The sequence below is a fragment of the Myotis myotis genome, unplaced genomic scaffold (genome assembly GCF_014108235.1).
Source record: "Myotis myotis isolate mMyoMyo1 unplaced genomic scaffold, mMyoMyo1.p scaffold_m19_p_4, whole genome shotgun sequence".
In the NCBI taxonomy this organism is placed as follows: Eukaryota; Metazoa; Chordata; class Mammalia; order Chiroptera; family Vespertilionidae; genus Myotis; species Myotis myotis.
The window spans coordinates 53,676,699-53,701,439 of NW_023416346.1; the positions used below are offsets into that span (position 1 = coordinate 53,676,699).

Below are 24,741 nucleotides of genomic sequence, written 5' to 3' on the forward strand. Positions count from 1 at the left end.
ATCTATACAGAAGAAACATTGGCTTTCTTTGTTCCCTACAATGGGACAATTAGTAGGGACTCCGTGTCTTCACTCCCATGAAGGTTGTAGGGGGGCGGTGACAGCAGCAGTAGATGTGTGTCAAGGAGGATGCTAAACAGTGTGAATTCCCTTCCAGATGACTCCGGAGAGAGAGAGAGGTGCAGGACTGCACTTGGTAAGGCGCTCAGCTTCTTTTCTTAGAGAGACAAATCCACAGGGTCAATACACAGCCAAAAGCATATACTCAGGATTAACATATCACGCTAGCTTCCAGAAGTTTAAGATATAGTCATCAACACCCACCCCTATCCCCTAACCCCTTCCCACCCTCCCCCCACCCCCCACCCCCAATCTGTAGCTAAGTGGAACTCCTAAGGACAGCCTGTCTAGTAGAAATGTTGAGAGAGGAGCCGCATGCCTGCAGCTACAGACACTGTACTATGCTGGGCCAGGCCAGCTCGGAGGCCTGTGCTGGGTCTCCCCAGGGCAAACATTTTCATCAGGTACCTTAGCCAGAATGAGTGGGGTGATCCCAGATGCTTGCTCCCTAGTGGACTGAGCTGCCCTGCCCACCAGTGAGGGACAGGGCACTTTGGGGATGGCTGGTGTGGAGCTACTAGGCCTGGGAATGAGGGCTCCCGAGGCTGCCAGCCTGTTGGGCTGGCTGCAAACAGCCCTGTGTGGCTGTTTTTCTGGAGGACTATCACCCGGGTGTGAGCCCTCTGGGTGGCTTCTGCAAAGTGGTGGGTGGGCCCTTTTCCCTCCACTAGGCCGTCTGGCCTGCCTCCTTCAGGCCCTGGCTTCCCTGTGCCAATAAATGGAGCAGGAAGTGAGCCTGATGTCACCTCTCAGCCCTAGAGAAGAGATAAAATACAACTCTGCAGTGGGCGTAGTGACGAGGGGCCTTGGCCCTCACAGTGACGCCTAGAGGCCAGGGAAGGGGTGAGGATACCCAGGGCAGCAGCAGCCTGGAGACCTCAGGGACAGCCTCAATGCTAGGAGTTTTGCTCCCTGGAGACTGAAGGCTCTTGGACCCTGACTGGTCCAGCAGACACATACACTCATCACAGGATGCAAGGACCACAAAGCTCAAACCTGGGTCTGAGGTTGGGGAAGGGGGGAGGCTTGGGCAGATGCCCTACTTAACAAGGGTTTTTAAGGGGTGGGTGAATGTGCTCATAACAGTCGCCGAAGTTGGGGAGCCTGGTGGGTTCCCCGGGGATACCCCCATAGCTGCTGCTGCCTGCTGCTGTTGCTGCTGCTGGTGGTTCAGATTCCGGATGGTGGACTCCTCAGCAGCGCGCAGCAGGAAGGTGTAGTTCCTTACCACCTCTTCTACCTTGGCCAGCAGCTCTTGGCGCTGTGACTCGGAGCGCACAATGAACACCAGCCGCACGAAGGTCTCAATGAGGCTGCTCAGCACCTGGAAGCTGCCCGTGATGGCTGCCAGCATGTGAGTTGGGCTCTTGTCCACGTTGGCTACGCGGCGGCAGGAAGCCCGGAGCTCCTTGAACTTGAGAAACAGCTCCAGCTTGTACTCAGAGATCTGGGAGCCATAGGGCTTGGGAGCGCGGGCCTCAGGGCTGGCCACACATTGCCGCAGGACTGTCAGCAACTCGTTGGTGTCCAGCCGTGCAGCCAGGAAGCCGTCAGGCAGGCCATAGGCATGGGCCCGCAGGGCATTGATCTTGGCTAGGCTCCCCTCGAAGGTGGACACCCGCAGGTCAATTTCCTGGGTGCGGGAGGCCTCAGGGCTGCTGCTGCTGCAGGTGGCGGCATCCAGCACCTGCAGGGTCCTGCTCACTACGGGCACCACCTTCTCGTCCAGCTTCATACCAGGCAGGATCTTCATGGGGATGGAGTAAGAGAGCTCATCCTTGCCATCACTGGCATCATCCGCTATGTCACACTTGCGGTAGTAGAAGCAGTAGCGGATGGAGCAGCACTTGCTGCTTTCACTGTCCTCATCCAACTCAGTGGGCTTCCGGTACACCTCTTCTGGCAGTGAGAACACGGCCATCGGTCTGGGGCCTTTGGTCTCAGGAGCAACTTGAACATATGAGGGGTCTCCAAGGGTTGGTGACTCCAGAGGCTTGCTTTTGGGACCCAAGCCTAGGGAGAGGCCTGTCTCTACCTCCTTGGCCTCCCTGGGCAGCATGCCCAGGGGTGGCTGTGGATAGATGTCCGAGGTCAGTGAGGCCCTATCACCCTGGTCCGGCTCACTGATACTATAGCGACGCATAAGTTTCCTATAGTTGGGAGCTCCCAGACACTCGCCCCCTGAGGCACATGTGCTCAGGCATGAAATACCGCTCTCAGGGTCTGAGCGGCACTCTCGGGATTCCAGGCTGGTGGAGCGTATGCGCCGGACATTGGTGGGACTGCCAAGGTTCAAGTCTGGGCCAGCCTCTGGCTGCCTCTGGGTAGGCAGGACCTTGTCCTTCTCCCTCCCTTGGAGGCCGGGCACTGGTGTCTGGGGCGCCTGTGGCCGACCCCCCCGGCAGATGCGCTTACAATCACAGCTGCGTCTCTGCTCACGGGACATGCCAGGCCCCTGCTGTATAGGGCTGCTGCGTAGCTGGCAGCTGCAGCGGCCTGGTGCTGGAGGTTGGAGGTATTCAGTGCCCGGCAGCTCCCCCTGGCTTGGTGGCTTTAGAAGTTCCTCAAGGAACTCCAACTCATACTGCTTTACCTTCTGCAGCTGGGCCTGCCGCTCATCGGTTTCCTTCTTTTGGCGTGTTGGGAAGGTGGCAGAGAATAAATTGCGTAGCCTGAAAGGACCTCGAGATGATTTGGGCTTTGTGGGGCCTTCGGAGGTCACTTGGGCTCCATCCAGGGTTGTTTCAAGCTTCCTAGAGGGCATGGTGCTCACCTGACGGCTGGCAGCCTGGGGCCTCAGTGGGCTCTGGCCTTGAGGAAGGCAGCTGGGGCTCTGGCCTCGGGACAGGCTGATGGGGCTGTGGCCTCGCGGTTGGAAGCTGGGGCTGTGGCCTCGTGGCTGGAAGCTGGGGCTGTGGCCTCGTGGTTGGAAGCTGGGACTGTGGCCTCGTGGCTGGAAACTGGGGCTGTGGCCTCGTGGCTGGAAGCTGGGGCTGTGGCCTTGAGACTGGCAGCTGGGACTTTGCAGAGCTATGGGGTAGCCAGCTCGGGAAACCAGGCTGGTCTCCTCAAGCTTGCTGCTTTGGGGTGTGCTCTCCAGCTGCCCCTTCTCCCCTTGGCTGGAGATGGTGCTCTGCTTATGCAGGGAAGGCTTAACAACCTCTGGCCCACCCTTGCCTGCCACTTCCCCTGTAGCTTGCTTGCCCACCGACTCTCGACTTGCTCTCAAATGATAGCTTTTGGGAGGGAAACTTTGAACAGGCAGCCTATCCTTTTGTGGGGAGAGGTGCAGGCTGTCAGCCCGGCTACCTGTGGTTACTCTGGAGCTGGAAGAGACTTCTGGGCTTATTTTGAATTTAAGATTCTTATTGGCACTACCACTCATCATGCTGACCTCTGGCTTCCCCACGCTGGCTTCCAGCCTCCTTTCCCCACTGCTGGAAGGGTTCCCCAAGGCCCCGCCAGGGGCAGGTAGACTCTTAGTGTGAACCACCTGCTGTAGGGCAGCTGAGATGATAGCTGGGGTCACACTGCCCTTTGGGTCCAGGATAAGCTTGGGGCTCAACCTGACCTCCTTTGGCAGGTTCCCCCTTAGCTCAGAGACCTGCTCTTCACTGAGGGATGGTGTGGCCGCCCTCAGTGACATCTCTAGGCCTGCCTTAGTGTAGCTAGGCCCTTTGTCTTCAGGAACTGGGGACAGCAGGCTCAGATTCTTCTGCTCATTAAGCTGTGGAGACAGTGCTGGGTGCACTGCCAGGGCATATGTTCGCTCTCGCTGTGACTGAGCCTCTGGCTGGGGCAGCTTCCTCCGAGCGCCAGGGGGACCAGGACTCTGGCCTGTGACAGCTGGCTGGAGGGATGGGTTGGGATCCGGGCGCCCAAGAGAGTAAGGGGCTGTGAGAACAGCCTGGGCTGCACAGCTCTGGATCCGGAAAGGCAGGTCCTTGCGGGTCAGAAGACTGTCTTTGTTGAGGTGCTGGGTCAGGAAGTAGGTGGTGTTCTGGTGCTGCTTCATGGCAGACATCATCTCCGACATGTCTGTGAGCTCCGAAGAGTTGGTTTCATGGCCCGAGTCCAGCGATGATTCAGGGGTGATTGTGGCCAGCACAATCAGACCTGGAGGAACAGGGACAGGGCTTGCTGCGCTTAACTCAGATCAAGTCCTCTCCCAATCATTTGTAGAGAGTTTATGGGGGCCAAGGTTAGCCAGCAGTACTGCAAGTTGGGCAAAGCCAGTCAAGCCTGGGGGGACTGCAGGGCTGAGGGTGGGAGGAGTGGAGGGGAGGGGACAATTAGAGGCAAGCTGGGGAGGTGTTATGAAGGGCTAGAATCCAGAAGAGAACAAAAGAGGCACAAAGAAGATCTGGGCACTTTGATGGCAAATTAACATGCAAAACACATGCAAAAAACATGCTAATCATCACTATTTTTAGATTCCATGGCCAGTAAATTTTTGTTAATTGTCCTGAAGAGGGCTGGCAAAGACAGGTCCCTCTCTATCTGGCCCCCCTCATCTGGCAAGGCCTACCAGCTGAGTTCTTGCAGCTGAGGCCATTTAGCTGAGATTGTCCTCCCTCTGGCTACCACATGGGCCTCTAGCCTTGGAGCAGCTAGTGCTTAGAGCTCCACAAATGGGAGCTGCCTGTCACCAAGGATGCCCTCAAATACAGAAAAGGCAGGTGTTGGTACTCTCTCTCTCTCTGGTCTGGCAGGCTCCCTCTGACCTCCAACTTCTTCACCCTCTATGTGAACATTTTTTCCCTCCTCATGTGCTTTTTCATGTGCCTTACTTCCCTCTATTCCTTTTCTGTTGCTGTATCACTGACCACTTCTTTTTAAGTTGTATGTTTATGGAAGTATGTATGGGTGCATGTCTGACACGTGTGTTTGTCTACGAAGTGGACATATGTGTGTATAGAACAGATAATAACATGCATGTTGTATGATCTTCCCAACAAATAATAATTAATAATATCCCTAGCTGGTTTGGCTCAGTGGATAGAGCAGCGGTTCTCAACCTTCCTAATGCCGCGACCCTTTAATACAGTGCCTCATGTTGTGGTGACCCCCAACCATAAAATTATTTTCGTTGCTACTTCATAACTGTAATTTTGCTACTGTTATGAATCGTAATGTAAATATCTGATATGCAGGATGTATTTTCATTGTTGATGTCATCATGCCGGGTACTCATATGTGGGTGTATCTGCATGTGGGTGGACCTGCCTGTAGACGGATAGAAGAGCGGTATCTCGGTTCCTAAGACCATTGAAAATACGTGTTTTCCGATGGTCTTAGGCGACCCCTGTGAAAGGGTCGTTCGACCCCCAAAGGGGTCGCGACCCACAGGTTGAGAACTGCTGGGATAGAGCGTCGGCCTGTGGACTGAAGGGTCCCGGGTTTGATTCCCACTAAGGGCACATGTCTAGGTTGCCGGCTCCATCCCCAGTAGGGGGCGTGCAGGAGGAGGGCAGATAATCAATGATTCTCTCTCATCATTGATGTTTTTATCTCTCTCTCTCTTTCCCTTCCTCTCTGAAATCAATAAAAAATATATTGTAAAAATAATAATTAATGATAATAACTAACATTTACTGAGTCCTTCCTATGTGCTCAAGTGCTTTGCATGAATGATCTTATTCAAATCTCACAACAACACTATGTGGTATGACTATTGTTATCAAACCCATTTAAGGTGACAAAAGTGAGGCTCAGAGAGGGTAAGTGCCTTGCCAAGGTCACACTGAAAGTGAGTAAGGAAGACCGGACTTGAGTGCATCTGATTGAGAGCCCATGTTCTTAGGCAGAATAAAGACCTCTGCCTTGAGCAGTGAAGACTCCTGGCTCCCCTGATCCCAGGTCGCTAGGTGGTTACTGGGTTATTTGGTTTTTCTTCCAGTTATGTGCATGCTGGAAGTCCTTTGCCTATCTTCTATATCTCTTACAATTTTGCTTTGGTCCTCCATCCTAGCCTGGATCCATAGCTTGCATGGCCCCAATCCCTGGGGTCCATCTACAAGACATTTCCAGAGATAGAATGGCAAGAGCCAGAGCTCTAGCTAGAGCTGAGCAGCAGACCCCTGCCATAACATCATTGCTCCCCAACACTATCTGAACCACCTCTGGCCCATCCGCTGTCCTGACACACCACAGTGACTTTGATCTCTGCTTAGGAAGAAGCAATGTCACCTGCTGACCCTGCCTGGAAAAGGAGGCAAGAATGAAGAGGAATGGGCCATTACCTGCAGTCTGTGGGGGAGGAGGGTGTGGTCCATCCTCTGATGCTGCCAAGGCTTCCAGAGCCTGCAGAGTGGACACTAGTGCATCATCCAATTCCTGGGCATGATCTCGGACAGTACGGGTCTGCATGCTATCAATCAATGTCACTGGAATCTCATCATACAGGAGCCCACGCAGGTGGCGTCCTTGTTCCTGGCTCTGGGCGGCCCGGCGCTTGGAGTCATCCTCATCAGAACTGTTGTCTCGGAAACCAGGAGGTGGGGCAGCAATGGCAGGCAACAGGGAAGTACTCTCATCTTCCTCCTCTTCTTCCTCCTCACTCCCAGGGGGTGGAAGGGACATCAAGTCTACAATATTATCACGAGAGGAACCAGGCCTCCCGCCTTTGCGAGGACCCAGCTGCTCCTGGAGTTTGGCTTTGCAAGAGTCACAGTAAAAATTTAGGGCTTCAGCCCCAAGGGAATTATCCAAGGTATAAGATCTGGCCCTACTGGCACAAGGCTCGTGGTCTAGACTGGCTGCATCAAAGTCATCAGGGACCACATTGTAACCTTGGCCAGAGCTTTTGGAAGTGGGGTCAGATTTGGTCCGGGGCCTGGTCTCCTCAAAGAAGATTAAATTCTCATTGACATCTGTCCGGCTTTCCTGCTCCTTCCTTTGTTCCCGCATGTGGAGGTAGCAAAAGCTGACAAGCTCAGAGTCGGCAGGCGGGGGTGTGCAGCGGCTCGACTTCCTGGGGCTGGTGCCCACGCTGCCCACATAACTACTCTCCTTTTTCCCCAGGTGGCCCCCAGTGACAGGGCGATGGGCACTGTGCATGTAATCTAAACCCAGAAAGAGAATCAACAGGTGAGCCTTGGTAATGAGGATTGTGGTGGAGCTCTCATGGTGTCTCTGGCCTGGGTCTATTGTGCACAATTGAATGGCAGGTACCAAGAGAGCCTCACCTGGCTGCTAAGGATTAGGGGAAAGAGAATCAATTGCCTATGTTGCTGCTGGCCCTGAAAGTAGAGTGAGTAGAGTAGAATGGCTTGAGTTGCTAATAGCCCCATCACCTCTGAAATGGGAAAAGCATGGGGTGAGGTGGGGTAGGGGTAAACACCTTGGTATTTGGGCATGGCTGGCCTCTTACATGGATAGGTCTGAGAGTCACCTATAAGCATACTTAAATAACTGATATCTGTTTTATGTCATTCTTGGAACTGTCCCTGCACCCACCCTTTTCAGAGTCTTTCCAACTTCCAGTGCTCTGTCACTCTTGCATTATGTTGGATGTCTTCTAGAAGAAGTAAATAAATCTGACAAATAACTATTGTTTTAATGGGAAAGTGTAAAACAGGCTACACTACATACAATGCCTGAGATGTTGCCCTTCAGAGAGGACTGTCAGTGGAGGGACGTCTAGAATTCTGGGCATCTGAATGTATAAAGCATATAAGAGATATGCTGGGATGTATATATATGGGGGGAGAGGGTGGGAAGGACATTGTTACAATTCCTCAAATCTCATTATTGCTCTGTATTCATGTAGGACCAGCCTATCCACTACACATACATGTGGCAAAATGTTCTGCTAAACAGCTTTTATTTATTTATTTTTTGTTAATACTCATCCGAGGATATTTTTTCCATTGATTATTTTTAGAGAGAGTGGAAGGGAGGGAGGGAGAGGGAGAGAGAGGGGTAGAGAATCATCAATGTGAAAAAGACACATCGATTGGTTGCCTCCCACACATGCCCCAACCAGGGTTGGGGACCAAACCTATAACCCAAGTATGTGCCCTTAACCGGGAATCGAACCTGAAACCCTTAGGTTCGTGTGCTGACACTCTAACCACTGAACAACACTGGCCGGGGCAACAGCTTTTAATGATGGTAGGTCTGTGCCTTTGAGGATTACCTATATCAAATGCTTCATCTGTCTCTCTCTTAGTCTGTTTGAGGGCCCCTCCCTATGATATCTGTGAAAATATACTCAGACAATGCCAAATCACTTTGCTATCAGACAGGTATCAAGTAAGCACTAATTTAGGCTAAGGTCATCAGACATTATCCCATTTAATCCTTATAACAACCTAATGAGGTTGGTGTTATTATTATCCCCATTTTACAGAGAAAACTAATCCAGTTGGTTATATAATTTACTTAAGGTCACATGAGTCATAAATGGCAGTCTGGATTTGAGCTCAGGTTTGAGGGACCACAAAGCCCTTGTTTTTAACTACTACCCGATAGTTCATCAAGGTGATCAAGAATGCCTTCAAATGCCTTTGAAATTCCAATTTGACAGGGTCAAGGTGTTAGCTTTTTACTAGAGCTTACAGCTACCACAAAAGCACAGTGCTGGCACTTAACAATAGAGTCCCAAAATACATGAAGCAAAAGCTGACTGAATCAAAAGGAGAAATATACAAGCCAAAAGCAATAGTTGAAGACTTCAATACCCCGCTTTCAATAATGGAAAGAACAAACAAGCAGAAGATCAACAAGGAAATAGAGGACCTGAGCAACACTATAAATCTATAGAACATGCCACATAATAGCAGCAGAATATATATTCTTCTCAAGCGTACCTGGAATCTTCTCCAGGATAGACCACATTTTAGGTCATAAAATAAGCCTCAGTAAATTTAAAAGGAATGAAATCATACCAAATATGTTTTTTGAGCACAACAGAATTAAATTAGAAATCAATAACAGAAGAAAATTTGTAACATTCAGATTCATGTGGAAATTAAACATTGCTAAAAAACCAATGGTTCAAGGAAGAGATTGCAAGGGAAGCTAGAAAATATTTTGGGATGAAGGAAAATGAAGATACAACACACTAAAATTCGTGGGATCTCTCTAAATTAGTGTTTAGAGGCAAATTTATAGCTGTAAGTGCCTACATTAAAAAATAAGAAAGATTGCACATCAATTACTCAAACTTCCACCTTAACAGACTTGAAAAAGGAGAGCAAACTAAACACAAAGGGAGTAGAAGAAAAGAAATAGTAGTGTATAGAGTATAGAAAAATAAGAGATAATAAAATTAACAGTTGGTTCTTTGAAAAGGTCAATGACATTGACACACATTAGCTGTGTAGAACAAGCCAAAAAAAAAAAAAAAAAAAAAAAAAAAAAAGAGAGAGAAGTTTCAAATTAGTAAAATCACAAAAAAGAAAAGGGTCATCACTACTGACTACAGATACAGAATTGATTATAAGGAAAAATCATGAATAAGTTTATGCCAAAAAAATTAGGTAACCTAGATCAAATGAACAAATTCCTAGACATAAATAAACTATCAAAACTGACTCAAAAAGATAGGAAATATGAAGAGGCTAATAACAGGAAAAGAATTAATAATTAAAAAATTCCCCCTCTTGCCCTAGCTGGTTTTGTTCAATGGATAGAGCGTGGGCCTATGGACTGAAGAACCCAGGGCTTGATTCCAGTCAAGGGCACATGCCCGGGTTGTGGGCTCAATCCCCAGTAGGGGGCACGCAGGAGGGAGCTGATCAGTGATTCTCTCTCATCATTGATGTTTCTATTTCTCTTTCCTCTCTGAAATAAATAAAAAATATATTAGAAAAAAATTCCTTCCAAAGGCAACAAAATCTCAGACATATGCCAAAGCAATTTCTTCACTGATACAGCTCCTAGGGCACTTGAAACTAAAGAGAAAATGAACAAATGGGACTACATCAAAATAAAAAGCTCCTGCACAGCAAAAGAAACCATCAACAAAACAACGAGAAAACCCACTGTGTGGGAAAACATATTTGCCAATGTCATATCTGATAAGGGCCTAATCTCGAAAATTTATAGAGAACTCATACAACTTAACAAAAGGAAGATAAACAATCCAATCAAAAAATGGGCAAAGGACCTAAATAGACACCTTTCAAAAGAGGACATTCAGAAAGCCAAGAGACATATGAAAACATGCTCAAAGTCACTAATCATCTGAGAGATGCAAATCAAAACAACAATGAGGTACCATCTCACACCTGTCAGATTGGCTATCATCAACAAATCAACAAACGACAAGTGCTGGAGAGGATGTGGAGAAAAAGGAACCCTCGTGCACTGCTGGTGGGAATGCAGACTGGTGCAGCCACTATGGAAGACAGTATGGAGTTTCCTCAAAAAACTAAAAATGGAACTCCCAGTTGACCCTGTGATCCCACTTCTAGGAATATATACCAAGAAACCAGAAACACCAATCAGAAAGGATATATGCACCCATATGTTCATAGCAGCACAATTCACCATAGCTAGAATCTGGAAACAGCCTAAGTGCCCATCAGTAGATGAATGGATTAGAAAACTGTGGTACATCTACACGATGGAATACTATGCTGCTGTAAAAAAGAAGGAACTCTTACCATTTGCAACGGCATGGATGGAACTGGAGAGCATTATGCTAAGTGAAATAAGCCAGTCAATGAAGGAAAAATACCACATGATCTCACTCATTCATGGATAATAGAGACCATTATAAACTTTTGAACAATAATAGATACAGAGGCAGAGCAGCCTCAAACAGGAGGGAGGGGGGTAAGAGATCAACCAAAGGACTTGTATGCATGCATATAAGCATAACCAATGGACATAAGACACTGGGGGGTAGGGGAGGCCAGGGGATTGTCAAGGGCGGGGGGAAAAAAGGGACACATATGTAATACCCTTTGTAATACTGTAAGCAATAAAAAAAATAAATAAAATAAAATTTTTAAAAAAATTCCTCCTCTCCCCTGACAAAAAAAATAAAAATAAAGGTCAGGCCCAGATGGCTTTACCGGTGAATTTTTCCAAATGCTCAAAGAAGCATTTAGACTAAACTTTTCCAAAAATAGAATAGGAGGGAGCACTTCTCAACTCATTCTATGAGGCGAATATTACCTGCATACCAAAACCAGACAAAGACATCACAAGAAAACTATAGAGCAATATTTATTATGAATATAGATACTCCTCAACAAAATAGTAGACATTTAAATCTAACAACATATCTAAAGAATTTTATACCATAACCAATTGGCATTTATTTCAGAAATGCAAAGTTGGTTTAACATCCAAAAATCAATTATTGCAATAAACCATGTTAATAGACTAGAGGACAAAATCCAATGATCATCTCAATGGACACAGAAAAATCATTTGACAAAAGTAACCACCCTCTCATGATAAAACTCAATGAGTTAGAAATGGAAGGGAACTTCCTCAATATGATAAAGTTTATCTATGAAAAACTGAGAGTAACATCATATTGGATGGTCAAAGACTGAAAGCTTTCCTCCCAAGATAAGGAAAAAGTCCAGAATTTTTGTTCTGACCACTTCTATTCAACGCTGTCCTGAAAGCTCTAGCAGGGACTATTAGACAGTAAATTGAAATATAAAGCATCCAATGGGAAAGGAAGGAGGAAAAGTATCTCTATTTCCAAATGTCATGATTTTGTACATTAAAAAAGTAAGCAATTCCTAATAATAAACTACTAGAAATAAACAAGCTCAGCAAGTTTGCAGGATAAAAGCTTAACATACAAAAATCAATTGCATTTTTATACACTAGCAATGAACAATCTGATAGTGAAATTAGGAAATGATTCTATTTTTTTTCATTAATCCTCACCTGAGAATATTTTTCCTTTGATTTTTAGGGAGAGTGGAAGAGAGAGGGAAAGATCAAGAGAAACATTAATGTGAGAGAAACACATCGATTGGTTGTCTCCTGCATACACCCCAACCAGGGCCTGGGCTGGGGAGGAGCTTGCAACCAAGGTTCGTGCCTTTGACTGGAATTGAACCTCAGACCCTTGGGTCCGCAGGCTGATGCTCTTTCCACTGAGCTAAACCAGCTAGAGCTGGAAATGATTCTATTTATAATAGCACCAAAAAGAATAAAATACTTAGGCATACATTTAACAAAAGAAGGACTAGACTTGTATACTGGAAACTAAACAAAAATTTTTGAAAGAAATTAAATAATGGTGAAAGCCTGGGAGGGGTGAATATGGGGTGGAGGAGGGGTCAATGGGAAAACAAACAAACAAAGGGGATACCTATAATACTTTCAACAATAAAGATACATTTAAAAATGAAATTAAATAAGATTTAAATAAATGGAAAGACATTCTATGCTCATGAATTGGAAAATTTAATAATGTTAAGATGACAATACTTCCCAAATTGATCTACAGATTCAACACACTCCTATCGGAATTCCAACTGACTGTAGAAATTGACAAGCTAATTCAAAAATTCATATTGAATCACAAGGAACCCAGAATAACCAAAACAAACTTTAAAAAGAACAAAGAAGGAGGATTCACTATTCTTTATTTCAAAGCGTACTACAAAGTAATCAAGATAGTGTGGTACTAGCATAAGGATAGACATATGAATCACTGGAATAGAATTGAAAGTCCAGAAAGAAATCTTTCTGTTATGTTCAAATAACCCAATTTAAAAATTGGCAAAGGATTAGAATAGATTGTTCTTCAAAGAAGATATACAAATGGCCAATAAGCACATGCAAAGATGTTCAACATTATCAGCTATGATGCAAATCAAAACCACAAGATACACTTCACACCACTACAAAGGATGTAATAAAAAAGATAAAGGGAGTGACATCAAAGGAATGGTGGCATGACAGCACACCTAGCCCTCTCCCCCTGAAATTTCAACAAGTTAACCAACTATAATTCAACAAAGAAATCCCTGCTTAACACAGACACACACCTGAGAGACCCACGCATTGAACCATCTAAAGGTGGGCACCCAGGAATTAATGGGGAGACGAAAGGGGAAGTGCAACCGGCCTGCTGACAAAGCCCTGTAGGTAGGAGCTCGTAGCTTGGCCGGGAGAGGGGAGAAAGCCGCAGCAGCAGCAGGTGCTTCCTTAGGCCAGGAGGAACAGAAAGATGTGGAGGGGGTGGTAGCAGCTCAGTAGGGCAAGCGGCAAGGGTGCAAACAGTGTCTGAGTCAGCAGATGCCTAACAGAGCACCGGATTCTCCTGAGAGGCTCTCCACTGTTGGCAGGGTGGTGATATTTCAAAGAAATAGAATCACAGAGCCCTGCTGCCATTTGGACTCCCAAAACTCACATCTTGTTGCTCTTGAAATTGGGTCCAGGAGCATATTATCTGTAAACCAAGAGCTGCTGCAGTAGAACTGCTGTTTCCCTCTGTGACTGATCCCCATGGAGGTCAGGGGTCACCATTATGGTGAGGGCAAAACAAACCCCACCCCCAAGCAGCAAAGCTGTATTGTCTTACCAAGTTGCAGAGGTTCAAGACTGGGAGATCACAGAGGTAAAAAATAGATCCAGAGACACAGAAGCATAGAACAAACTGGAATTTCAGAGTGAAGGAGGGGGAGAGGGGGTGGGTGGGAAGAGATCAACCAAAGAACTTGTATGCATATATGTATGATCCATGGACAGGGATTGTAGGGTGATTAAGGCCTGGGGCAAGGGGTGGGGTGGGTAGAAGAGGTGAATGGGGGAAAAAGGGATCATATGTAATGCTATCAACAATAAAGATTTAATTTAAAAAACTAGCATCAACAAATTAAAGAAAATTGAAATTATACCAAGTATATTTTATGACCATGATGACTTGAAATTAGAAATCAACTGCAAAAGGGAAGTAAAGAAACCCACAAATACCTGGAGATTAAACAACATACTACTAAAAAATGACTGGGTCAAAGAACAAATAAAATATGAGATCAAAATTTACACAGAGACAAATAAGAATGACAATATAACATCAAAACTTCTTGGATGCAGCAAAAGCAGTAATAAGAGGGAAGTTATTACAAGCCTATCTCAAGAAACAAGGGAGGGTGGGCAGAGAACCAAGATGGCGGCATAGGTTAATGCCGGAGTTTGCTGCCTTGAACAACTACTTCAAAAGTGAAACTAAAAAACGGAACGGACATCACCCAGAACCACAGGAACGCTGGCTGAGTGGAAGTCCTACAACTAGGAGGAAAGAGAAACGCATGCGGACACTCAGAGGAGGCACAGTGCTGAAGTCAAATTCTAAGGTGAGGAGTGCGCGGAGCGGGCTGGCGGCGGAAGGCGCGGTTGGCGTTTTCAATCGGGAGGGAGTCGCAGACTCTGAGCTCCAGATACGGGCGAGTCTTTAGGGACCCAGACTCAAACGGGAGAAGCGGGACTGTCTGGCTTCGGTCAGAGCGAGTGCAGCTTTCTCTCCGAGGTTTGCAGGGGGTGCTGGGACTCAGAGAGGCAGAGCCCCTGGGGACAGGACTGAGAGCCGCCATAACTGCACTCTCCGGCCCACCCTGTTGATCCTGTGCAACCCGCCCCGCCCAAGCCCTGCACAGAGGCATTTGCCGGATAGCCTCAGGCAAAGGCTAGATTAGCACCTCCCTAGAGGACAGAAGTTCTCTCACTGCAGACACAGCTGATTCTCACAGCCACTTGGCCTGGAGGTCAAACCCTCCCTGGTATTAGCTACAACAATCAAGGCTTAACTACAAGACTGCGCACAAAGACCACTAGGGGGTGCACCAAGAAAGCATAACAAAATACGGAGACAAAGAAACAGGACAAAATTGTCAATGGAAGATATAGAGTTCAGAACCACACTTTTAAGGTCTCTCAAGAACTGTTTAGAAGCCGCCGATAAACTTAATGAGATCTACAAGAAAACTAATGAGACCCTCGATGTTATGATGGGGAACCAACTAGAAATTAAGCATACACGGACTGAAATAACGAATATTATACAGACTCCCGACAGCAGACCAGAGGAGCGCAAGAATAAAGTCAATGATTTGAAATGCGAGGAAGCAAAAAACACCCAACCGGAGGGGCGGAATGAAAAAAGAATCCAAAAATGCGAGGATAGTGTAAGGAGCCTCTGGGACAGCTTCAAGCGTACCAACATCAGAATTATAGGGGTGCCAGAAGATGAGAGAGAGCAAGATATTGAAAACCTATTTGAAGAAATAATGACAGAAAACTTCCCCCACCTGGTGAAAGAAATGGACTTACAGGTCCAAGAAGCGCGGAGAACCCCAAACAAAAGGAATCCAAAGAGGACCACACCAAGACACATCATAATTAAAATGCCAAGAGCAAAAGACAAAGAGAGAATCTTAAAAGCAGCAAGAGAAAGAAACTCAGTTACCTACAAGGGAATACCCATACGACTGTCAGCTGATTTCTCAACAGAAACTTTGCAGGCCAGAAGGGAGTGGCAAGAAATATTCAAAGTGATGAATAGCAAGAACCTACAACCAAGATTGCTTTATCCAGCAAAGCTATCATTCAGAATTGAAGGTCAGGTAAAGAGCTTCACAGATAAGGAAAAGCTAAAGGAGTTCATCACCACCAAACCAGGATTATATGAAAAGCTGAAAGGTATCCTTTAAGAAGAGGAAGTGGAAGAAAAAGGTAAAGATACAAATTATGAACAACAAATATGCATCTATCAACAAGTGAATCTAAGAATCAAGTGAATAAATAATCTGATGAACAGAATGAACTGGTGATTATAATAGAATCAGGGACATAGAAAGGGAATGGACTGACTATTCTTGGTGGGGAAAGGGGTGTGGGAGATGCAGGAAGAGACTGGACAAAAATCGTGCACCTATGGATGAGGCCAGTGGGTGGGGAGTGAGGGCGGAGGGTGGGGCGGGAACTGGGAGGAGGGGAGTTACGGGGGAAAAAGAGGAACAAATGTAATAATCTGAACAATAAAGATTTAATTAAAAAAAAAAAAAAAGAAACAAGGGAGCTGGAACCGGTTTGGCTCAGTGGATAGAGCGTCGGCCTGCGGACTGAAAGGTCCCAGGTTCAATTCCAGTAAAGGGCATGTACCTGGGTTGTGGGCACATCCCCAGTAGGAGATGTGCAGGAGGCAGCTGATCGATGTTTCTCTCTCATCGATGTTTCTAACTCTCTATCTCTCTCCCTTCCTCTCTGTAAAAAATCAATAAAATATTTAAAAAAAAAAGAAACAAGGGAAATTCCAAGTAAACAACCTAATATCACATCTTAAAGAACTAGAAAAGGAAGAACAAAAGCAACCTAAAGACAGCAGAGCAAAGAAAAAATAAAAATTAGAGCAGAATTGAATGAAATATAAAACAAAAAGACTATATAAAAAATAAAACAAAGAGTTGGTTCTTTGAAAAGATTAATAAAAATGACAACCCTTTGAATAGATTCACTAAGGGAAAAAGGGAAAAGACCCATATAAACAAAATCAGGAATGAGAGAGGAGTCACAGATATTCAAAGGATCATACTAGAATATTATGAAAGACTAAATGCCACCAAATTCAATAACCTAGAAGAAATGGATAAGTTCCTAGAAATGTATAACCTTTCTAGACTAAATCATAAAGAATGGAAAAATCTAAATCAATCAGCAGTGAGGAAATAGAAACAACCATCAAAAACCTCCCCAAAAACAGAAGTCGAGGACCAAATGGTTTCACCAGTGAATTCTACCAAACATTCAAAGAAGATTTAAAATCTATCCTTCTCAAATAAAAAAAAAAGAAATTGAAGAAGAGGCAATACTTCCTAACACATTCTATGAGGCCAATATAACCCAATGAAATTGGATTACAGTTTGATACAAAAACCTGGCAAAGATAACACAAAAAAGAAAACTACATACCAATATCTCTGATGAACACAGATGCAAAAATCCTAAACAAAATATTAGCAAATCAAATACAAAAGTACATCCAAAAAAATAATACATCACTGTCAAGTGGGGTTCATACCAGGGGCACAAGGATGGTTCAACATGTGGAAATCAATAAATGTAATACACCATATTAACAAAAGAACAGATAAAAATAATGACCTTATCAATAGATGCAGAAAAAGCATTTGATAAGATACAGCATCCATTTATGATTAAAACACTTGCCGAACCAGTTTGGCTCAGTGGATAGAGCGTCGGCCTGTGGACTGAAGGGTCCCAGGTTCGATTCCGGTCAAGGGCATGTACCATGGTTGCAGGCACATCCCCACTGGGGGGTGTGCAGAAGGCAGTTGATCCATCTCTCTCATCGATGTTTCTACCTCTCTATCCCTCTCCCTTCCTCTCTGTAAAAAAAAATCAATAAAATATATTTAAAAAAAAAAAACACTCAATAAAATAGGAGAAGAAGGAAAGTACCTCAACATACTAAAGGCAATCTATGATAAACCCTCAGCTAATATAATACTCAATGGTGAAAAACTGAAAGCTTTTCCTTGAAGATCAGGAACAAGACAAGAATGTCCACTCTCACCGCTCTTATTCAACATAGTGCTCTAAGTCCTAGCCAGAGCAATAAGGCAAGAAAAAGAAATAAAAGGCACCCAAATTGGGAAGGAAGAAGTAAAAATGACCACTTTTTGTGGATGATAAGATTCTGTGTATAGAAAACCCTAAAGACTCCACCAAAAAAAAAAAAAAAAACTATTAGAAGCAATAAACAAATACAGTGAAGTTGGAGGATACAAAATCAATGTGCAAAAATCCATTGCCTTCCTGTATGCTAACAACAAAACTACTGAAAAAGAAATGAAAAACAAAACAAAACAATTCTTTTTGCAATTGCAACCAAAAAAATAAAATACCTAGGAATAAACGTAACAAAGGACATGAAATACCTATGTACTGAAAATTACAAAACATTATTAAAAGAGATTGAAAAAGACACAACAAAAGGGAACAATATTCCATGTTCATGAATTGGAAGAATCAACATACTTAAAATGGCCATATTACCCAAAGCAATATACAGATTTAATGTAATCCCCATAAAAATCCCAATGTTATTTTTTAAAATATATTTTTATTGATTTCAGAGAGGAAGGGAGAGGGAAAGAGAGAGAGAAACATCAATGATGAGAATCATTGATTGGCTGCTTCCTGCACACCCTTCCTGGGGATTGAGCTGGCAATCTGGACATATGCCCTTGACCAGAATTGAACCTGGGACCCTTCAATGCATAGGCCAATGCTCTATCCACTGGGCCAAACCGGCTAGGGTCCAATGTCATTTTTTAAATAACATTGAAATAGAAAAAGAAATCATCAGATTTGTATAGAACCACAAAAGACCCCAAATAGCCAAAGCAATCCTAAGAAAAAAGAACGAAGCTAGGGTATCACCCTACCTGACTTCCAATTATACTACAGAGGTATGATAATCAAAATAGCATTATATTGACAGAGAAGCAGACACACAGAATAGAGAGCCCAGCTATAAAAACCACATACATATAGACAGATAATTTTCTACAAACGATCCAGAAACACACAATGGAGTAAAGATAGTCTCTTCAATAAATGGTGCTAAGAAAACTAGAAAGTCACATGCAAATGAATGAAATTGGATTATAGTTTGTCCCCATGTACAAAACTTAATTCAAAATGGATCAAAGACCTAAATATAAGACCCAAAACAATAAGTTACATAGAAGAAAACATAGGCATCAAACTTATGGACCTTGGTCGCAGAGAACATTTTATGAACTTGATCTCAAAGGCAAGGGAGGTAAAGGCAAAAATAAGTGAATGGGACTATATCAAACTAGAAAGCTTGTGCACAGCAAAAGAAACTGACAACAAAACAAAGAGGCAGCCAACCAGATGGGAGATGATATTTGCAAACAGTAGCTCAGACAAAGGTTTAATTTCCAAAACATATAAAGAACTCAACACCAAACAAATAAATAACCCAATCAAAAAGTGGGCATAGGACCTGAAAATGCACCTCTCTCAAGGAGACATATGAATAGCAACCAGATATATGAAAAGATGTTCAACCTCCCTGGCAATTAGGGAAACGCCAATCAAAACTACAATGAGATATCACCTCACACCTGTTAGAGTGGCCATTATCAACAAGATAAGCAATAACAATTGTTGGAGAGGTTGTGGAAAAAGGGAACCCTCATCCACTGCTGGTGGGAATGTAGACTGGTACAACCACTATGGAAAGCAGTCCGGCAATTTCTCAAAAAATTAAGAATAGAGCCACCATATGGCCCAGCAATCCCTCTCCTGGGTGTATACCCGAAAAACTCAAAATCATGTATTCGCAAAGATATATGATCCCCTATTCACAGTGGCCAAGATATGGAAATAACCAAAGTATCCTGCGATAGAGGACTGGATAAAGAAGATGTGGTACATATACACAATGGAGTACTACTCAGCCATAAGAAAGGATGAAACAGTGCCATTTGCAACAACATGGATGGGTCTTGAGAACATTATGAAAAGAGAAATAAGTCAGATAGAAAAAGCTAAGAACTATATGATTTCACTGGTATGTGGGATATAAAACTGAAACTTGTGAACATAAACTGCAGTGTGGTGGCTGCCAGAGGGAAAGGGTAGGGAGGGAAAAGGGTCCTAAATAAGGTGACAGGAGAAGGTTTGCCTTTGGGTGGTGAGCACATTGTGCAATATACAGATCTTGTAACACAGAAACCCACACCTGAAACCTATATGTTCATGTTGTCCAATGTCACCCCAATAAATTTAATTTTAAAAAAAGACAATAACATGGTTTGGCGAGGATTTGGTGAAATTATACCCTCCAATATTGCCGATGGGAATGTAAACTGGTGCAGTCATTTTGGAAAACAGTCTGGCAGCTTCTGACAATACCAATCCACTCCTAGGTATATACCAGAAAAATGAAAACATATGTCCCCAGATAAACTTGTACATGAATGCTTATTACATTATTATTCAAAATAGCTGAAAGGTAGAAACAACCCAAGTGTCCATCAACTGAGGAATGGATAAACAAAATATGGTTTATTCATACAATGGAATATTATTTGGCCATAAAAAAAACAAAGGGCTGATATATGCTAAAACATGAATGACCCTTGAAAACATTATTTTTAAGTGAAAAAAGAAAGCCACAAAAAGACCATATGTTGTATTATTCCATTTATATGAAATGTCCAGAAAAGGCAAATCTATAGAGACAGAAAGTTGATTAGTGGTTGCTTAGGACTTGGATGTGATTAGGAGGGGAATAGGGGATGAATATTAATGGGCACAGAGTTTGCTTTAGGAGGGGCAAAAATATCCTAAGATTAAACTGTGGCAATGATTGCACAGCCCTGTGACTATATTAAATATACTTAAAAGCATTGAGTCGTGCCCTAGCTGGTTTGGCTCAGTGGATAGAGCACAGGCCTGTGGACTGAAGGGTCTCAGGTTCCATTGCAGTGAAAGGCACAAGCCCCAGTTGCAGGGCTCAATCCCCAGTAGGTGGCATGCAAGAGGCAGCTGATCAATGCTTCTCTCATCATTGATGTTTCTATCTTTCCCTCTCCCTTCCTCTCAAATCAATAAAAATATATTTAAAGAACACTTTTGAAAAACAAACAAACAAAAACCACAAAAAAAGACCAGTGAGTTGTGATCTTTAAGTGGGTGAATTTTATGGCTTGGAAATTACATCTAAATAAAGCTGTTTGTTAAAAAGAAGCACAGCACTGGACATATGATTAACTTTCAATCATTATAAAAAGAGCAAAAATATCTTCTGCTCTTGAAAGGACTTTATCCCACATGGTCCCGTCAATCCCTCATAAGGTAGGTTCTATTATTATCCTTTAAGTGTATAGATGGGGAAACTGAGACTCAGTTTAAGTACCTTGCTCATGATCACACAACTAAGATACAGCAGAGCAGGGACTGGAACCCGTGTCTCTCTGACTTTGGATCCCAAGCCATTTCTGGTTTCAATAGTCAGCGGTTCTCAACCTGTGGGTCTCGACCCCTTTGGCGGTCAAACGACCCTTTCACAGGGGTTGCCTAAGACCATCCTGAATATCAGATATTTATACTATGATTCATAACAGTAGCAACATTACAGTTATGAAGTAGCAACGAAAATAATTTTATGGTTGGGTCACAACATGAGGAACTGTATTTAAAGGGCCAGAAGGTTGAGAACCACTGCAATAGACCATACTGCCCCTCTAAATTTAGTCAATGTAACTACATTGAGTGATTTCAATTTAGGCCTTAGTGGTTGTATCTAAGGAACTCAGGATCAGCCGGAGGATCTCTTCTTGGCCTTTGGCTAAGACCAAGTGTGGATGAGCTGCGGGAATGGTATGTAATGACTCTCTGAGACTTAGAAAAGTGTTCTAGAGGAACACTGAGCCAGGAGCTCGAACTATCAGTTCAGGAAGTCTCTACCCTCAGGCATTGTTCATAGGTCCTGGCAATGCACCTAGTGCTAATTACCTATGAGATAACTAAACAATCTCAGTCTGCTGCTATTAGAGGTGGCTCCCAGGAGCATGTCCAATAAGGAAGTTGTGACTCCTCTCAGACAAGGGCTAGAGGTCTACGAGTGGCTTCCCTCCCTGCAAAATGGAAACATCTCTCAATACCAGGCTGTCAAGGCCAGGTGATGTATAGCTCACCACTTGGTACTGTGATTTCCAGATCTGAGCAGCAGCACGGGGGGCTGTGCAGAGAAGAAAATGTCCCTGGAGAAGCCTAAATCTCCTCTAGACAGGTTAAAATGCCAGTAAAACCAGGTGCGGTTGCTGATATCTGAGAAAGCATGCCTCCCAGATTGCAAATCTGCTGTAAACTGCTCATCAGTTTTCCCCACAGGAATCTCCTAGTCTATTCCTCTGTACTCACCCACTCAGAAGACTGACTTAAAAAAATACTTTCAAAGAACAGGATGGTGATTCAATTGGAGCTATATTTAAAAACTATATTATACACACGCACACACACACATACACAATCAACACAACATTGATAAAGCCGACTTTCTTTTACTTGGTCTTGGTATGTTCTACATTCTGATGATCATTGATCATAAGGACAAATGACCAAAAGGCCTTGCAAGAACCTCATGTCCATTCTGAATCATCAAAAAAAAAAAAAAAAAAAGTCTGCTATGCTCACTCTAGCTTTAGTACTCTATGCATGTTGCTGAGTTTTAACTACATGAAAATCTGTAAGCTATGCATGGTATATATAGTAGCCATTAACCAGAATATTTTATTTGCCAGATCAAACTGTTTTCTAAACATGGGAGAAAATTTAGAGTGGAATCCTCCTCCAACTGTGACCCCAGTTAGGGCCCTGAAAGCCTTAATTTCCTGGGTCCCCCCGGGATACAGGGAGCTGAAGGCAGGAGAGAGATGGCAGCTGCCTCTGGATTTCCAACCATCCCCATATAGGTGGAGAGTTGGCATTTGTCTGAGATTTTCTCGAAGTTGTGTCTTCAAGTCCAGGTGCTGTTATGTTATGTCACTTGAAATTTCCTCTATATAAATGCAAAGGCACTTACTGTATTGGCATTATTCGTTTAATCATATTTCTGTATTCTCCCACCAGGTTGTAAGCTCTGTGAGGGCAAGGACCATGTCTGTTACTTATAGCTGAAATAAGTGAAATGCTTAATTCAGGAAAACTACTAATAAAGCCCAACAGGTAATCTCTTTCCTTCCACTTCCATTTTCCTTTTTTTCTGTGTCTGAGAGAAGAGATGATGCTTTGTCTTTTCCAGTTGGTGGTTTACCCGCATCCTTTAAGTCCAGTCGGCTAAGCATTGAGTTGGGTTAGGTGGCAGCCAGTAGCTACTATGGGACAAGACTATAGATCCTGCTAGAGAAACCAGGCTCTGAGTAGACTGGTGTTCTGTTCTCTGAGGTTGGCAGGATGACTGTTTCCTATAGGTCTTTACTAAACCACACTGGAGCTTCTGTTCTGGGTTGAATGTGGGTCTGATGGAGGAAGCCAATCTTAACTTTGTATCAGGAACTGATGGCTCTTCACTGTCACCTGGGTAGAGGTCTCCTCAGTGGTGCTGCTTGCTGTTGCCCTTTCCTGTCCTTGGGACAATGAGATAAGATGTGCATACCAGCCCCTGACAGCTGACCCATGAGACTCATTCTGTCCCACTCGCCTTGAACCCTGGGTGGCTACTATCAACCCAGCAGCTAACAGTCCAAAGGCCAAGTACTGGGCCTAGGCATTGGCCCAAGCCCTTGGAGAAGTCAAGTGCTACAAACAGTGGGGACACCACAGTGGTCCATCTGGCTCCTGCATGGACAGAGAGGCCCTGTGCTAGAGGCAGCCTGAGCCCCCTTCACTCTGTAGGCCCAATGAGGAGGATTCTCAGGAATCAGGGAGGGGCTCTAAAGTCATGTATAGCATTGCTATAAGCCTCCCTTCTGGGCTAGAAGAGAATTCAATGAAATTTGTTTGCCTTTGAAAAAGCAACATGATGCAACATGGAATGTATTCAGTTAAGGGACACAGGAAGCCTGGGTCCCTCACATAGTGACACTATTTCCACAGCATGGGGAATACTTAATGAAGGCATTGGCTAGGGTGCTAATGGGCTGACCAAAACCCTTTGGAAGGCAGGGTGGGACTACAGAACCGCCTCAGGAGCCTTCTTAAAATGAACTCCCAAACAACCCTGACTTGCACATCTGGTCCTCAGCTGAGCTCCAGGCTCTTCCTTCTGTCTTGCCTTTTTCTCTTTCTCTCTCTCTATCCTGCTCAGTAAGAAGTATAATTTACTTAGGTGTGATGATAGAGAGGAAGATCACAGGTGACACTAATAATGCTAATACTGGCTTTGCCATAATTTGGCCATCAGAGGTTTCATAGTACATATAGCCACCCACTTTGAAGCAATCCGCCTTGAGACATGTGGCAACTTGGATCCCCAGGTGCATTTGTTCTTAGTGGTCAACCCCTCTAATCTCTAATATTCCTGCTGGCTATATATTCCAAGTCAGTTCTTTTGCTTCTTTTTTTTTTTTTCTGTTCATCAGATTATCTATTCACTTGATTCTTAGATTCACTTGTCGATAGATGCATATTTGTTGTTCATAATTTATATCTTTACCTTTTTCTTCCTCTTCCTCTTCTTAAAGGATACCTTTCAGCATTTCATATAATCCTGGTTTGGTGGTGATGAACTCCTTTAGCTTTTCCTTATCTGTGAAGCTCTTTATCTGACCTTCAATTCTGAATGAAAGCTTGGCTGGATAAAGTAATCTTGGTTGTAGGTTCTTGGTATTCATCACTTTGAATATTTCTTGCCACTCCCTTCTGGCCTGCAAAGTTTCTGTTGAGAAATCAGCTGACAGTCGTATGGGTATTCCCTTGTAGGTAACTGAGTTTCTTTCTCTTGCTGTTTTTAAGATTCTCTCTTTATCTTTTGCTCTTGGCATTTTAATTATGATGTGTCTTGGTGTGGTCCTCTTTGGATTCCTTTTGTTTGGGGTTCTCCGTGCTTCCTGGACCTGTAAGTCCATTTCTTTCACCAGGTGGGGGAAGTTTTCTGTCATTATTTCTTCAAATAGGTTTTCAATATCTTGCTCT

General features: G+C 44.1%; 1 protein-coding gene across 3 annotated transcripts in view; it reads right to left on the reverse strand.

The window, feature by feature from the left end:
* Positions 1–384: 384 nt before the first annotated feature.
* The window catches only part of FRMPD3 (FERM and PDZ domain containing 3), a 113,558-nt gene continuing 89,201 nt past the window's right edge, over positions 385–24,741 (reverse strand). For all 3 annotated transcript variants that reach the window (XM_036305752.1, XM_036305753.1, XM_036305754.1), the window contains 2 exons: positions 6,363–7,184; positions 385–4,236 (listed from right to left, as the gene is read on the reverse strand). In XM_036305752.1, coding sequence (XP_036161645.1) covers positions 1,160–4,236; positions 6,363–7,184 — 3,899 coding nt within the window. In that variant the 3' untranslated portion in view covers positions 385–1,159. The remainder of the gene's footprint in view (positions 4,237–6,362; positions 7,185–24,741) is intronic.